At 43.3% G+C, this 16,432-nt stretch overlaps 1 protein-coding gene across 1 annotated transcript in view; it reads left to right on the top strand.

The window, feature by feature from the left end:
* The first annotated feature begins 491 nt into the window (after positions 1-491).
* Positions 492-16,432, top strand: part of MTF1 (metal regulatory transcription factor 1) — a 30,552-nt gene continuing 14,611 nt past the window's right edge. The window contains exons 1-5 of the mRNA XM_054011947.1: positions 492-558; positions 1,775-2,239; positions 13,359-13,597; positions 14,113-14,244; positions 14,829-14,902. Of these exons, the coding sequence (XP_053867922.1) occupies positions 1,826-2,239; positions 13,359-13,597; positions 14,113-14,244; positions 14,829-14,902 (859 nt within the window). The 5' untranslated portion in view covers positions 492-558; positions 1,775-1,825. The remainder of the gene's footprint in view (positions 559-1,774; positions 2,240-13,358; positions 13,598-14,112; positions 14,245-14,828; positions 14,903-16,432) is intronic.

The raw sequence follows: 16,432 nt of genomic DNA, 5'->3' as shown, positions 1-16,432 counted from the left end.
CGGCCTGGCCTGGCCTGGCCCGTGTCTGTTCTATGGCCGGCCTGGCCTGGCCCCGTCTGTTCTATGGCCGGCCTGGCCTGGCCTGGCCTGGCCCGTGTCTGTTCTATGGCCGGCCTGGCCTGGCCCGGCCCCTGTCTGTTCTATGGCCGGCCTGGCCTGGCCTGGCCCCGTCTGTTCTATGGCCGGCCTGGCCTGGCCCGCCCCTGTCTGTTCTATGGCCGGCCTGGCCTGGCCTGGCCCCGTCTGTTCTATGGCCGGCCTGGCCTGGCTTGGCAGCACTGCCTGGGCAGTGGGGTGGCTGCTGCCCAGCCCTCAGCCTGCTCCCAACCTGGGCCACCCCACTGCACCCCTGCTGGCCCCGCCCTCTGACATGAAGCCCCGCCCCCTCTCCTGGCCACGCCTCCTCCTTCAGGAAGCCTCAGCCTGAGGTCCCGCCCCTAGTCCCTCCCCGCGGGGGCGGGTCTCGGCGTGCTGCGCGAGGGCCGGAAGCGGAAATGATGCGTTGGGTAATCATGGTGCCGCTGGGAGGTTGCCGCCGCCGCTGTTACCGGGCGCTTGGTGAGAGCGGGGCGCGCCCAGCCGGGGGCTGCGTCCGGGGCGGGGGCGGCTCGGGGCCCTGCCGGGGCCCAGTGAGCGCGGCCGCTCCCCGGGCGGGGCTGTGGCGTCGCTCCGGGCCCCTGGATCTGGGCCTCTGGCTCCGGCCCGGCCCGCGCTGTCAGCCCGCTCGGGGTCAGCCTGCCGCCCGGGGTGCCGCGCTAGGCGGCCCGGCCTGGGGCTAAGGTGGGGGTGGGGGCGGGGGCCTGGCCTCAGCCCGGGACGGGGGCGGGGTGCGTGTGCAGCGCCGAGCACAGGGGCCCGGCTCCAGCCCGAGCTTTGCTGTCATGTCAAGAGCAGCCCCGTGCCCACCTGGCTCGGCGCTGGAGGGCCGGTGATAGGTGCACGCTGTTCCCTGCTTCATTCTGGCGCTTGGCTCCTGGGGGTGGTTTTTCAGGGCCTGTGGTTGGTGACGTATCATGTCCAGTAGTCATTTGTCTCCAGCCCGGCCCTGAGGTTCAAACATGTTAGCAAAGCTCATGCAGTTTCAGCGAGTGCAGCCCTAGGCAACAAGCAAGAGATGTCTGTGGAAGAGTAACGTGGTCTACTGCCCTGGGCATGTTTGCTCTCAGCTTGTTTTTATAAAATCTGGGAGACTTTTGCACAGAAACACTCCTGTTATAGTGTCATACTATAACCCATTCACCCTGGCACTTTATGTTGTAAAGAGCTGAAACTGTTTCTCTTGTAGTTGCACCTAGAGACCCCAGTCAGGAAATGGGGTCCTGCTGTGCTATGCACTGTTTAAACACACAATGAAAAGACAGTCCTGCCCCCAAAGAGATTCTTGCTTGTTTCATAATTTCAAGGCAGCTCTCCAGCAATATACAGTAATTTGCATGTGGCTTTTAGTAGACTTAGGTACAAGAGGCCCAATCTCTGTGGAGGGATGTTTCTTCTTTCTCTAAAAGAGAACTATAGGCCCTTTTCAGGTCTCATACAATATATATATTAATAATTTAGAAGATTTGGAGCACTTTTGAAAGTATTTTCCTATATGAACTGAATAAAAACTTAACTGCACTATTTGTCTTGGTTTTCTGAAAGCGAGACAAGGTTTCTGGAAGTGAGTTAATGGGGCAGGAAATATAAACTTGTTGAAGTTCACACCCTTGAGGGATTTAGGTGAAGTCCTTATCTAAATATTGATATTCTTATTCTTGTACTAATCTTGTTACAGATGAGTTGTTACATTTTAATTTCATGATCCTGCACTGAATTCTATTAAACCATGGGGGAAAATAGTCCTGATGGCAGCATTCATTACTATGAAGTGGAAGAAGATGAACTGACCCAAGATGATAAAATGATGAGGTTTGTGGACAAAAATGGTCTGGTTCCTTCATCATCTGGGACAATTTATGACAGGACAACTGTTCTAATTGAACAAGACCATGGGACATTAGAAGATGATGAGGATGAAGGACAATGTGGAGATCACTTGCCTTTTTTACCAGAGGGTCATGAAGAAGGATTTCATTTAATAGCAGATCATGAAGGAATGTCCCAGGGTTATGTGCAACATATTATTTCTCCAGATCAGATTCATTTGACTATAAATCCTGGTTCAACTCCCATGCCAAGAAATATCGAAGGAGCTACTCTCACTTTGCAATCTGAATGCCCAGAAACCAAGCGTAAAGAAGTAAGTGACCAACTATAATCGTAGAACTTTGCCCATCTTGAGAGCTGTTCATCTGATGATCTCAAAGCGCTTTGCAGATATTGTTGATTTTTTTCCCCCAAGTGGTACTGAGAATTTAGCTGCACACTAAAGGAAAACATATGACTAACTCCACATAACTGTTTTGAAAATCTCAACCATTAGATTTAGCTTCACAGTAGCTCTATGGTTGTGTAGGTAAGTACATAAGTTGCCCAGGATCACACAGTGAGTCAGCAGCCAGAGTCAAGAACGTAATGTGTCAGTCCTGATTCACAGTCTCTCCTGCTCTCACTACGTAGACCATATGCTTTATTATATAACTGCTACTGTCTGAAGAGAACCCCAGCATGTTTCATGACAGTGCAGTAACCACTAAATATAGTAATAAAAGGTGACTAGAAAATAAGGACCATGATGATAGTGCATGTGCTTTAGTGGTCTTTCTTTCTAAATAGCTTGATTAGTCTTTCACAACTCTTAAAAATATTGCCAAAACTAAGCCTTTAAAATGGATATAAGCTTTCTTAGCCCGGGGTGTACCAAGTTTGGCTTAGGAAAACTTCTGCATCCCAATTAAGTGTCAAATTCCAGCCGATTGTGATTTGAAATTTCTAAAATATTAAACCTTCATCACCCACACTGATTTGAAACAGAAGCTTGACATAACCTTAGTTATAGCATTATTACTGAGGTACTATAATAAGTAGCAGCAGCAAGTAAAGTTTTAGGAAGTCACAATTGTACTTGATCAAAACGTGACATTTTGAACCAGCTTACTCATGTGAAATGGGTGGTTCTAGCAATAGAACACATGATTTTCATAGTGAATTTTTGTTGTGTTGAAAACAAAGTGGGTTCGGACAGACTTGGTAAAAAAAAAAAAGTCTCCAAAAATAATGAATTGTGTGTGGTGTCTTTAGTTGACTAGTATTAATATAATCTGTCAGCATTTCAGACTTCGGGCTAGTTCTGTAGTCCTTGCTCATGATGAATAAGGACTTACATGAGTATTTCCATTAAAGCCAATGGAACTACTTGTGTAACAGATACTCTCTGTGAGTAAGGGTTGCAGAATTGGGCCTTAGTTAGAATGGAATCTGAGTTTGAAAGCCTGAATAATTTAGTTTAGCAGGAGACCTTGATTGGCGTTCACTTGGCAAAGTGAAAGTGGTTCAATAGCAGCAGCAGTTACTTTCAGGTAAGAGATGGAATTTCTGGACCGGAAGGTCTCACCCAGCAAATCTGTTAGCCTAGGACTCAAATGGGATATTTCCTTTTCCAATTTTCAGTAGTGTTACTGGCTGCTGCACCTTGCCTTCTTCACCACTGCTTTATTGCTAAAATTTATTTTCATGTCATGCTACAGTTTTCCTTTGTCTTTTATAGGACACTCAACTTGCCACTTCCAGTGTCTGAGAATAGTGTTTTGTGTGTGAGCTAACTCAGTGTGGCTCCTTCTCCAAATGTGTAAAAAATGGGATTGTCCTCTATTACTTTGAGGTGTTTAAAAGGCTTGGAAGATTTTTTGTAATTGTCTTTTGTGCTTTGTTATACACTGTAAATTCAGGCAATGACTACTTCACTCTTTGTAGAGGAGTCAAGATGACTAGAGAACTAGTAGTAGGGTACAGTAAAAGTGAATTCTGGGGAAATGTGGTCTTATGTCTGCTTAATTTAAACACTTGACAACTAGTTGGGAGGAAAGAACTTTAAAGACTAAACACCCTTGCACCATCAATTAAGATCTGAAATAGCTATCACACTAGTTTTCTGGCCCTTACGAAATAGGGAAGATGACTTGATGTTGCTTATATTTGAGATAGAAGCAAAATAGAAACCCTTTATGAACATTCACAAAGTAGTAAAAGGGCTTAGCCCCAATTTCTTTAGTTTGGAGATCACCTTTAATTCTATTTTGTTACATCTCGTTCTACCTTTAGTACTACTTTCCCCATGAGAATAGCTAGTACTTACATCATCTTCCATCTTAGTTTCATAAGCTTCCTATTCACTGGTACTAGTTCACCCTGAACTCAGTTTAATCTTGTAATTTGTGCTCCCTGGGTTCTGAATTACTCAGCAGTCTGAACAATTTAGTTAGTTGGACAATGTTCCATCCCATATGCCATCAAGTTTTCTTCACCAATAAAGATAAACTTAACTTCCTCTTAGCCCCATCTCATATGTATGTGTAAAATTTAGGCTCCTTCTGGTTACCCTCCAAGGTTCTGCTATCCTTTCTTTGCAAAGAGAATACACAACATAGCTATTGCTATTGCCTTCTACAGAACTGATATTGCTTTGCGTTTGTGTTCTGCCATCTGTGGCTGTGTCCTAGTGCCATGTTTCATTTGTGCTGATGGCATCAAGCCTTTTTCTGGTAAACTCCATCTTTTCCTGCTCTATACTCTGCATGACAGCTTTATTTTAGATGTTTGGTCCCCTCTGCACAGACCTTTTATCTACAGTAAGCAGACGCCCTCTGTACTAAAAGATGTGTATTGCTTTGAGTATGATTGTATAGCTCCTTGTCTCGCTACTTATATATGCAGCCATGGACCAAGCGATTGTTAATAGCTTCTGGTAGTGCCCACAATCTTGCGTAGTTCACAAGTATGTAAAACACTTTCATGTATTGCAGTAGTTAATGTAAAGATGATTCTCCTGCATGTGGAGGTTTTTGATGCAGCAGTTTGCACCCTAACTTCAGGACAAACTGCTTTACCAGGGATCCAATTTATTTTAGTGCTGATGTATATTAGTGGTAATGAGTGGTACTAAAGCTGGTAGTCCTGTTAGGAAAGATAATGTATCTTTTTCAGGCTAATAAAATTCACTTTCCTACCCTGTGTCTGTTTTTAATCCACCAGTCTACTTTACATGCCAGACCTTTCTGATGCTTTGTCTCAACCTATAACACAACTGTAAGATCAATTTTTTTAATTGCCGAGCAGATGTGTAACCTTTCTGCAAAGCTCAGCAAAGATACCTTGCATCAGCTGTCTTCCTGTTACAAAATCATGCTGTATGGTGTGTTTTAACTAGGGTGACCAGATGTCCCAATTTTATAGGGACAGTCCCGATTTTGGGGTCTCTTTCTTATATAGGCTGCTATTACCCCCCACCCCATCCCGATTTTTCACACTTGCTGTCTGGTCATCCTAGTTTTAACTAATACAAAATTGCTATTGCCTTCTCTGCACAATGATTCTCCTCTCTCATGGATGCTAGATTTTCCAGTTCTTTATCTTGTCATGGAGAAGCATTTTAAAAATGCTAAAACTTTGCAAAATTCTGTCCTCACTTTCCTGAAAGCTGGTGCATGACTGTTATCTAGGCCTGGGATACTTTTCATTTTAAACATGTCCAGTGTTTTCTTTACCTTTTCTCTGTCTCTATGCTGTCCTGTACTAGACCAAGGAATAAGAAATAAACCTCTATATCTGGCTGATAGTGTTTCCCCTTTCCATCCAGTTACCCCACTGACATTCCTTTGCAGATGTTTGTACCCACTCATAAGAGGCCATCCAGTACATGTTTCTGCTTGTGGCCTTCTACAGAACTGAGTGAGTAATCCCTGTAGGCTCCTGTGAGTAGACAGTATCCAGTTAAATAAGCAGAAGTAATGTCTTAGAATGAATCTGTTCTAGAAAACCCTGTGCAGCAATTCTCAGATGGTCTGTGGGCATGGTGCTGGCTCCTCCTTGTTTTCAGCTGCATGAAGGACAGCTAAAATTCATAGAATTATAGAAATGTAGGGCTGGCAGAGACCTTGAGAGGTCATATTGTCCTTTCCTTGTGCTGAGGCAGCCCCGGGTGTACCTAGACATTCACTGACAGGTGTTTGTCTAAACTGTTCTTAAAAACCGCCAATGACGGGGGTATAGAATCGTGGACTATTTTACTCTTCCTTTTCCATGAGCAGTTGCTGCAGGCAAGGGCATGTCTTTGTAAAACACGTTAGATTGGAGGTGGTGAGGGCTGGCAGAATGGTCTCCGCTGCTAGGGAGAAGTAGTTGAAAAAGGGAGAGGTTTAGTCTGTGGTGCTGAGAGTTGAAGGCCGTAGGTCTCCTCCAACCCCATAATGGCTGCTGTGTGACACCAAAGAGCTATCCGTTGCCCTCCTGTTGTAAATGCCAAGGCTGCTTTTCTTACTGTGGCAATGCATGCTTTTGATTCTTTCACTTCTGTCTATGCAATCTCTCTCTCTCCTTCCATGACCCACCCTCCCCTGCTGCTTTTTGTAGTTAAATATTTCCATGCTATTCAGAATTCTTCAGTGTGTGGTGCTTTTCCTAACCACCCCTTTCCCTAGAGTCTAGAGTTACTGTGCTACCAGCAGTTGGTAACTGCCCGTCCTCCTTTGATTTAATGCGTGTGATTCCTAAAAGGTTTGTATCCACAAAAACAACGAGGAGTCCGGTGGCACCTTGAAGACTAACAGATTTATTTGGGCATAAGCTTTCGTGGGTTAAAAAAAACAGAAGTGGGTTTTTTTACCCACAAAAGCTTATGCTCAAATAAATCTGTTAGTCTTTAAGGTGCCACCGGATTCCTCGTTGTGTTTTTCTAAAAGGTCTGTCTCGTTTTCACACTTTGGTACCACTTGTATAGTTTAGCATGGCATTCAGGGCTCATGGACTTTGAAAAGCAGGTGTTCATAGAACTATAGAAATATAGGACTAGGAGAGACGTCGAAGTCATCAAATCCTGCCCCCTGCATTGAGGCAGAACCAAGTAAATCTAGACCATCTCTGACTGGTGTTTGTCCAGCCTATTCTTAAAAACTTCTAATGGTGAGGAGTCCACGACCTCTGTTGGAAGCTATTCCAGACCTTAGCTACCCTTATAGGGAGAAAACTTTTTTAAATATCTAACCTAAATCTCCCTTGCGGCAGATTGACCATTACTACTTGTCGGACCTTTAGTGGACATGAAGAACAATTGATCATTGTCCTCTTTATAACAGCCCTTAACAGATTTGAAGCCTGTTATCAGGTCCCTCCTCAACTGTCTTTTCTCAAGACTTAAACATGCCCAGTTTTTTTTAAACCTTTCCTCACAGGTCAGGTTTTCTAAACCTTTGATCATTTTTGTTGCTGTCCTCTGGATTCTCTCCAGTTTGTCCACATTCTTAAAGTGTGGTGCCCAGAATTAGACACCGGCCTCACTACTGCCAACTAAAGTGGGACAATGTCGTCTTACATATGACACCCTATACGCCTTATTTGCAGCTGCATTATAGTGTTGACTCATATTCAGTTTGTTGTCCTCTGTAACTCCAGATCCTCTGCAACAGTATGACCACCTAGCCAGTTATTCCCCATTTAAGTACTTTGCCTTGTCTTTATTGAATTTAATCTTGCTGAGTTTGGATCAATTCTCCAGTATATCAAGATCAGTTTGAATTCTAATCCTGTCCTTCAGAGTGTTTAGAAGTTCTCCAGGCTTGGTGTCATCTTTTACTCTCCACTCTATTGAATTGTCCTGGACCTAGGACTGACCATTACATACACCCTCCCACTATGACAGTGAACCACTGATAAGTACTCTTTGAGTAGAGTCTTTCAACCTGTTGTGCACCCACCTTATGGTAATCTCCTGTAGACCACATTTTCCTAGTTTGCTTATGAGAATGTCATGCGGGACTGTGTCAAAAGCCTTACTAATCCTTCTCTAACCTTAACAGATGTTACTCTATTCCTTTAATACGAAAGGGTTAGGACAGCCTCTCCCTGTGTAGCTTGCTTCCACAGTAAATTTGCCCAACATTAAAATACATTTGAACTCCAGATACTATATAAGTGACCCCCATTCCAATTTTTAATTGAAACTTCTATGCACAGAATTTCGCTTTTCCTACAGCCTTCATTTTAGTTGGGAGATTCACTAAGCTTCCCTAACTCCCTCTCTGGACCATAGCAGCACTTCAGAATCACTGTCACTTGTGTTCTCAAGCTGGCAGTGGGGTCTAGACAATTAGAAATGAATATGGTTCTAAAGGCACAAAAATAAATCTTGTGCTGTAGGTACAGATGTAAATTAAGGCCTGTTTTTAGACTGAAGTTCTCCAGTCCCCATTAATCCAATATGAAGATGAGTCTTTGTGGGAATTTAATAGAATGCTAGAAAAACTTACCTCCTTTTCACAAAGCAGCTTAAATTATTACAATCACATCCTAGCACTAAGGAGACAGGATTCAAACCCCATGTTGGTCACTGTGGAAAACAAAAAAATCAGTTACTTTCCTACTTAAGTGATTACTCTTCCCCTGGCAGCTAGCTTCTGTATTATAGCATATTTTTATTTGTTCGTGTGCATGAAGCTCTTGTATATGTAATTTGCTTTAAGATACTGTAATGACCAGGATCTATCAGCTCATCAAAGGAAGGTGAAATTAAATGTGTAATTCTTTCTTTCCTCCCTAGTGTAAAATGCTACTATTGTATCAACAAGAGACTCTGGAATGAATGAGAATTGTGACAACTGTAATTTATATGTGTATATATAAATAAAAACAGGAGAAAAGGAATTAAATACCAACCAACAAAACGTGTTCCTAATCCCAAACACAATTATTATAACACCAAGGGGTTTAGTGCAAACTGTGCCCCACTTTACTGCCATCAAATCTTCTGCATGTTGCTTGCTGTAAACAGGCTTAAAAAGGCCCCGGGCCTCTGCCTTCACTTACATGTGTCCGTAGTGCCAGCCTCTCCCCTGTAGCTTGTATTCATAGGAGGCAGGTCACCAATACGTGGCAGGGGAGAGATGTCAGCTGGCCTTTTGCTTTTGCATTGGCACTTAATAATCCTTGTACTGGCAAAGAGCTGTGCAGTATATAAAATGGAAAACATTCGCTGCCCCCAAAGATGGACAAGCTAAAATGCAGGCGCCTGGGAGATCCAAAGGTGGGGATGTAATTTGGGGGGGGCGGGGGGGGGAATGTCTTGTGGGGTTTTTTAATGTTGCCCTTCAAATCCTCCTCTTCATTTCTAGTGAAAGGGGCCTCACTGCTGAGCTGGCCCCATGTAGCACTAGCATAGGGCCAAAATGTGTGCTCTGTACATAGTCTCACTTGGGAGTGGTGTGGGATTGCGCTGCCCCAGTGGAGGTTTTGAGTTGGCTGGTGCCTATGGTTCAATAAGCCCTGTGTCCATAGTGAATGTTGGCTTTGCTGTCATCACCCAAGTGTCTCACTTTCCATAGGTGACCTTTCAAACAGGCAGGTCTTGAGCTTGTGCCTAAATGCCCTTAACGGAAACCAAAGGTCAGAGTGGCCATGTTTGTAAGGCTCAGTGCTGCAGGTCCCTGGGTGCTGAATTATCCAGCTGGCAGAGCCCCCTGAAAGGAGGGACCAAGAACACTTTCAAACGTGGCCCCTAGTTTTAATGGGTGGATGTGTCATGTTTTAGGTGCCCAGCTTGAGACACCCATGACATTTTAGAGGTGCTGAACACCTACAGCTCCCAGTGATCTCCATAGGCATTCTGGGCACTCTGTCTCTGAAAAATCAGTCCTCGTGTATCTCTTGCAGGACAATTGAAACCTGATGCTTGCAAAATCTGTGGTCACTTTTGAATATGGTAGGCTTAGTGGCTAGCCCAGGGATTGGCAACCTTTGGCATGTGGCCCGCCAGGGTAAGCACCCTGGCGGGCTGGGCCGGTTTGTTTACCTGCTGCAGGTTTGGCCGATCGTGGCTCCCACTGGGCGCGGTTCGCCGCTCCAGGCCAATGGGGGCTGTGGGAAGTGGCACAGGCCGAGGGATGTGCCGGCCGCCACTTCCCGCCGCCCCCATTGGCTGAGAACAGCGAAGCGCGGACAGTGGGAGCCGCGATCAGCCGAACCTGCGGACGCAGCAGGTAAACAGTCCGGCCTCCCAAGGTGCTTACCTGGGGGGACTGCATGCCAAAGGTTGCCGATCCCTGGGCTAGAGTCTTGTCTTTTCTTTAACAATATTAGTAAATATTATTACATAAAATCTCACACCTGTCCATCCTGCTTTCCATACATCCATGCAGCACACGGAGGGACCATTTTGTTTGGCAAAATACAGGTCTGGTTCAAAGAACAGTTTGGGGACGATATGTTTAGTTCTCAAACTGTCAAAGAAATAGATCTGTTTAAAAGCTGTAGTAGAGAGAGGTCCTGAATGTTTCTGAATCCAATGCTGGAGTCTGTAGGAAAATTCAGCTTCTAAAATCCAATTGGGATTTTCAAAGTTTCTCAGCAATGCTCTCATTGCATGCAGTAATAAGACTCTCCCTGATTCAGTGGGAGCAGAGTTAGGCCAGTGCTGCATGTTTTTGAAAACCCCACCCCAAACTTCTGTTTAAAACAACTAATACAATTTCCAGAAAATCAACACACTGCGTGTAACAAGCTCTTTCCTAGCTCTATTGCAACCTTTGCATAGGGGGCACCATTCACAGAATCTTTTTTAAGCAGAGACTAATTTTAATTTTGTCTCTCTGATTGTTCCTAATATTGTATATAGACGTTCTGAAAGGTGGAGGGGAGGGAGTGTATGCACTAATTCTGCTTGTGTATGAATCTGCTTCAAATCTATTTCCTTTTCTGATGATAAAGATTTTTAACACATCAAAGTGATGTTTTTAAAAGGGCAGAGGGAGGTACCATAAACATTATTACATGAGAATGTCAAGCTCATCTCCAACTACAGACTAGCAAAAGGGCTTTTACAGAAAAGAGCCCCTACCTACTGTACTGAAGACTCACTGCTCATTCAATTTATACCAAATACAATGCAAAGCATTAACCAGATGCTTCCATTCCTGGCAGGACTACAAGGGGCTTTCAGTAGGTTCTTGACCAGATGTGCTATTGGTGAAGTATTCTTGGTGCTGATATTGTGCTGTATGTCACATTCACCTAACTTCCAGTGTTTGTCATCTTGCATCATTTTAAGCAGCACCAAAATACATTTACAGCCTGATAACATACTCAGAAATCTGTCCCTGCTCCCTTCTCCTTCCTTCTTAAACCCCAGTGACACTGAAGAATGCTGATTCTCAAATATTCTTGCATTTATCTACTCTAGTAAAGAAAAGGGGTAGGGAGGAGTGATGAATCACTGAGAGGATTAAAGTTTTTCTCTTGTCTTTCCCAGGATTTTAGGGAAAGGAAGCAGCTAGCGTGGTCTCAGGCCATGCTGTCTGGCCTAAGAGAAAAGGCTTTCAAAAATTTGTTAGGAGACCATGAGTTTGCAATGCACATACAGTCCTTGTGTCCACCCATAACAGCCATCCTAAGTGTTCTACATGTGCTGGTTGTGATACCTGGAATCTACATGAATCCAACTGAACTGCCGAAATCTGTATTGGTTTCTCCCCAGTGTGGACAGGAAGCTATAAGTGGTGTGGCTGTACTGGTTCAGCCAGTCTCCCAATTTCATTGCACAGTTCGGTACCTTGTATTTGGAAATTACCCCAAAGCCTCTTCTCATAGCAATAGTACTGGGTGCTTTAGGAAAAGTAGCACTCTGGGAAATATAAGGAGGTTTCTGGCTTGTGTCCTTCCCTTTCTATATCCAGTGATTAAACTAATCTTCAAAGAAAAAGCAGCAAGTTCTTCCTTCTGGCTTTGCTCTCTCTTTATAAATGTTTCTAAACCTCTATATTTCCACTTGCCAGTCACCCACTCCTCACTGGGGCTCTGGACTCATTTTGCGACTGATGGGAGTTCTCAGCCATTGCATTCAAATTAAAGCTGTCCGTCTAATAATTACCATTGAAGAGAAATCCAGTCTAGCATAGCAAATTGATGATTTATTCCATGTGGAGCGAGAGTCCAATTCAATGAAACATTCTGACTTCCATACTATGTAAGCCTCTAATGCACCCTCTCCTTGTTTGGTGCCGAAGCTTGGCAGAATTTCTATCAAATCTAGTCCGACGTGAGTCAGGTGATCCAAGCAGCTGGTTGGGAATTCTGGGTTACTTGCCTAGCGCCTTAAAGCTCCATGTTTATAATCTCACTTTGGTTCACAAAACAATCTGTGTGGTAAGAATTAAAAGCTTTTGTATTGGCATGAGTTTCTTTCCAGTTATATCTCTGCAAACCTTTGCTTTGTTGCTTTGTTGAGCTGATATTCCCAGTTAGTGTGGTGTCTTTGAGCAGTATCATTACATTATATATATGCAAAGAAAATGCCCCAGTTTTACTATGTTGCTGGTATAAATTATATTGCTATGTAAAAAAAATGCAGACTAGATGGAACAAAGCAATCTATAATCCACAATAATTTGAAAGAGATCCTCTACTCGCTATCGGTGTATTGGAGCAGCACAGTGCAGAGTTATGCCTCTAGGGCCTGGTCTTGTATTCCTTATTGGGGGATGTTGGTGTGCGTTTGGAATTTGTACGGATTGCAGGGCTGCTCTTTATGGACTTGTTAATGTGTGTTTGAAATTAGACAATTATCTTGGTCAACAGCTGAATATTTTGAATTTAAATTCAGACACTCTTTTTTTTTTTTTTTTTTAATTAAAAATGAGCGAGAGAGAGAGAGCATAGAGCAATAGATCATTAGACTCGTAGTCCTGTGAAATGCTGAGCAACTATACTTCACACTGTGCAGGTCTATGGAAGTTAAGGGGGTTCAGCACTTTGGTGGATCAGGTTAGAAAAGTATGTATCTGTCTGCCACTTCCTCTAAACATACCAGCGCAGTCGAATGCCCGTTGCTAAAGGCTAAGTTTATTAATTTGGAATGCATATGGGGACTTAGACCTTCACTTTGATTTATTATCCCACTAGACTCATGTTCCTATACTAGTTAAACTCTGAAAACTTCTGTTTCTGTAGATTTGCCTGAAAAAATTTTTCCCCATAACACAATAGGAGGGCAAAGTAATTTGATACTTCATCTGTTAATTAAAAAAAATACATTGGTATCATTCTGGGATCAGAAGCCAGCTTATTGTCTTTAATTAGAGCAAAGGCCTAGCTATTCACACGAGGCAACGAACCCTATCCGAGCCCATGCTGTGGATTAGATCCCAGAAGTGCTAGAGATTTGTTTCAGCTGAACTGTACGTTTTGTAGACTTAAACTCTACAGCATTTTTCTCATAGGTTAAGAGATACCAGTGCACCTTTGAGGGCTGCCCTCGCACCTACAGCACTGCTGGGAATCTGCGCACTCATCAGAAGACACATCGTGGGGAATACACATTTGTCTGCAATCAACAAGGTTGTGGCAAGGCCTTCCTTACCTCCTATAGTCTCAAAATTCATGTCCGAGTGCACACTAAGGAAAAGCCGTTTGAGTGTGATGTGCAGGGCTGCGAAAAGGCATTCAATACACTGTACAGGTAAGAGCCCTTCCATGCAGCTCTGTTGTCTGGCATGGCAGATGGTTACCATTGTTTTTCATATCAAATTCAGTTCTTGTTTGAGCACCCTGGGTGCAGTTTTTGGGAGTGGATCCTTCTCCCAGCTCCAGACCCAATCCTGCTATAGAATCTCAAATCCGCCTAAAGATCCTCTTCCATCAAAGCCAAGAACTGGGAGAGCAGCATTTGTGACATTATCATTAATTATTTGTGTTGCAGTAGAAGTAGTTGTGTGGTCCCCTTTGTGCTCAGCATTGTTCAAACACCTAGCGCTTTCGGACATTTTTGATTTGTGTACTGCACTCCTTTATAAACACTCTTAGTCTATCAGGTGCCACAGGATTCTGTCGCTTTATAAACACTGATATTGATAAATTTAATGAACAAACAGAATTTGTTAAGGCTTTGAACCTGTCTTGTGGTCCTTGTTATATGGCTCATTAGTCTTGCTGTGCTGCATGTGGTAAGAGGGATTTCTCTGGAATGCTTTGCAGGTTGAAAGCACATCAGAGGCTTCACACAGGAAAAACGTTTAACTGTGAAAGCGAAGGCTGCAGTAAATACTTCACAACACTCAGCGATCTGAGGAAGCACATTCGAACACACACAGGAGAAAAGCCATTTAGGTAAGTCGCTAGAGGGCAGTTTCCCCTCTTCTGTGGGGAGAATGGCAAGTGAGTTTGGTAACTGACAGTCCGTGCAAATCAGTGGAGTGACTACAAAGAAGAGGCTTGTTGTAAGGATCTAGAGACAAACTGCATGAAATATTTTCACTTTTAGTCCAGTGAGGGAAGCTAGATACACGAGCATATCTGTACTGCCGCTTTTTCGGTTGGCGAGAAGAGGACGGCGTTGCAGTTGCTTGCACCAAATTACTCTGTTGCCAAATAGATCAGGCTGGCCAAGCTGCTCTGAGGAGCAGCACATCTACAAAATCTGTTGTTTTTTCCCTGCTATGGTGGAAAGTGTAATCCATAAAAAATGGTGATTGCAATAAATGGCTTTGTTTACTCTTTTATATTTTGCTGTCACATTGTAATCTGTGCAGTGTGTGTAGCCAGATACCTCCCAATAGCTACCATTAACAGAGTTTAAATCTGGAGCATCCTGCAATTCAGTCAAGCACCCAATGGGAAGCATGACTTCGCATTATACCTGATATATCCAAGAAGTCTGCTGCTAACTTTTCTCTGTTTGGTGCTTCACTCAGGTGTGATCATGACGGCTGTGGAAAGGCTTTTGCTGCAAGCCACCACCTTAAAACACATGTTAGGACACATACTGGTAAGTCTGGAGGGATCTCTTCTCTAACTGAGCCTCTTTTGTTTATACAAACTTTCATAAGCCTAATAATGCTTATACCTGTGGTCTACAGAGCAGCACAGCAAGGGCATTTAATGGCATGATCTGCCTTTCAGGTTTCAGTTGTTTATTTGTTTTATTTATTCAGATGTAAGGAACAATAAAAAAGATGTCAAGGCACCTTGACATTTAATCTTTCAACATCATAATACATCCAGCAGCATTTAATAAAAACAAACTTTCAGATCGGAACAAATTAACTCAGCCAGCCAGTGAATCCACTACAAAAGACATCTTTCCATTTCCTGTTGTCTCCTAGAACAAATTCTCAACCTTCTCCAGAAACCATAGCAAATAAACTAGTACTGTAGCAAAAGTGGTGAGCAATTAATAATTCAGTTAATATTTTAATTAGCTGCCTTTCTTGTTTCCTATCTCAGGGTAGTGAACAATAGAAAAATATCCCTTCAATTTAAATTTGTCAGCTATTGAATTTCACCAGCACACCTCACAAATGCAGCAATAATGACGTGTAAAACTTAAATATTCACCAACTCACTTGACAAATTTGGAAACTTCTATTTCTAAGGCTATTATGCTGCACCCATGAAATGACACTAAAGCTGTTAGTAGTCTGTTCAGACGTTCCCACAGGTCCTACATTCATTGTTTACTCTGTTCAGCATAACATTGAGTGTGAGGTTCCTTATATGGTGGAATTCACCTTGGACCATTGTAATGTGGGTATGTTATGGAAATTCTCCCTGAGAGTTGCTGTTGCAAGCTTGTCTCTATGCAGCAACCTGTACAAGACATTCAAACTTGAGTATGTCTTTATGGGAGGCGATGTCCCTCTTTTCTTACCGAGTTATGGGTGGTTGTGATAATTGGGCCTACAGATTTACCCTAATTTTGAACTCAACTGCAAAAAATGTGTGTAAGTTCATAATATCGTCACAATAACCTATAACAACAAACGTTGATGGGAAAAGGTAGGAAAGGGAGACAGACTGAGTTAGCCCAAACAAAAAGGCCTAATATAATTCAAGGACTGGGTTAAAATGATGCATTGTAAACAAGAAGAGTGTGGAACCTTATTTTGGCTAGTAGGTCCAATCGGTGGACAAAATAACAAGGGGATGCTTTATTCCACGCATCACTCCCTTTTTGAGTCCTTAAAGAAAGAGACTTTGGGGTGAGAAATTGGCTATTGGAGCGAGTGTCACCGTAATGCCTGTGATCCATGTTAAAAGCAACAGAGAGTCCTGTGGCACCTTATAGACTAACAGATGTATTGGAGCATAAGCTTTCGTGGGTCAATACTCACTTTGTCAGATGCATGATACCCCTCTGATACTTGTGATCCATGTTTTCTGCTGAAGTCCTGGACCACCTCCATCCTAAACTTGAGAGATGTCCTGACCAGACTGGGCCTGAGAGAGGGGTATCCAGATGACATCTTCAGCATTTGTGGCTAAAGGCCAAACATCACCTGGGATGTGAGACTCCTCT

This window comes from Malaclemys terrapin, chromosome 22 (genome assembly GCF_027887155.1).
Source record: "Malaclemys terrapin pileata isolate rMalTer1 chromosome 22, rMalTer1.hap1, whole genome shotgun sequence".
In the NCBI taxonomy this organism is placed as follows: Eukaryota; Metazoa; Chordata; order Testudines; family Emydidae; genus Malaclemys; species Malaclemys terrapin.
Note: the sequence above shows the minus strand (reverse complement) of the source record. Positions and strands in the feature narration are given on the sequence as shown.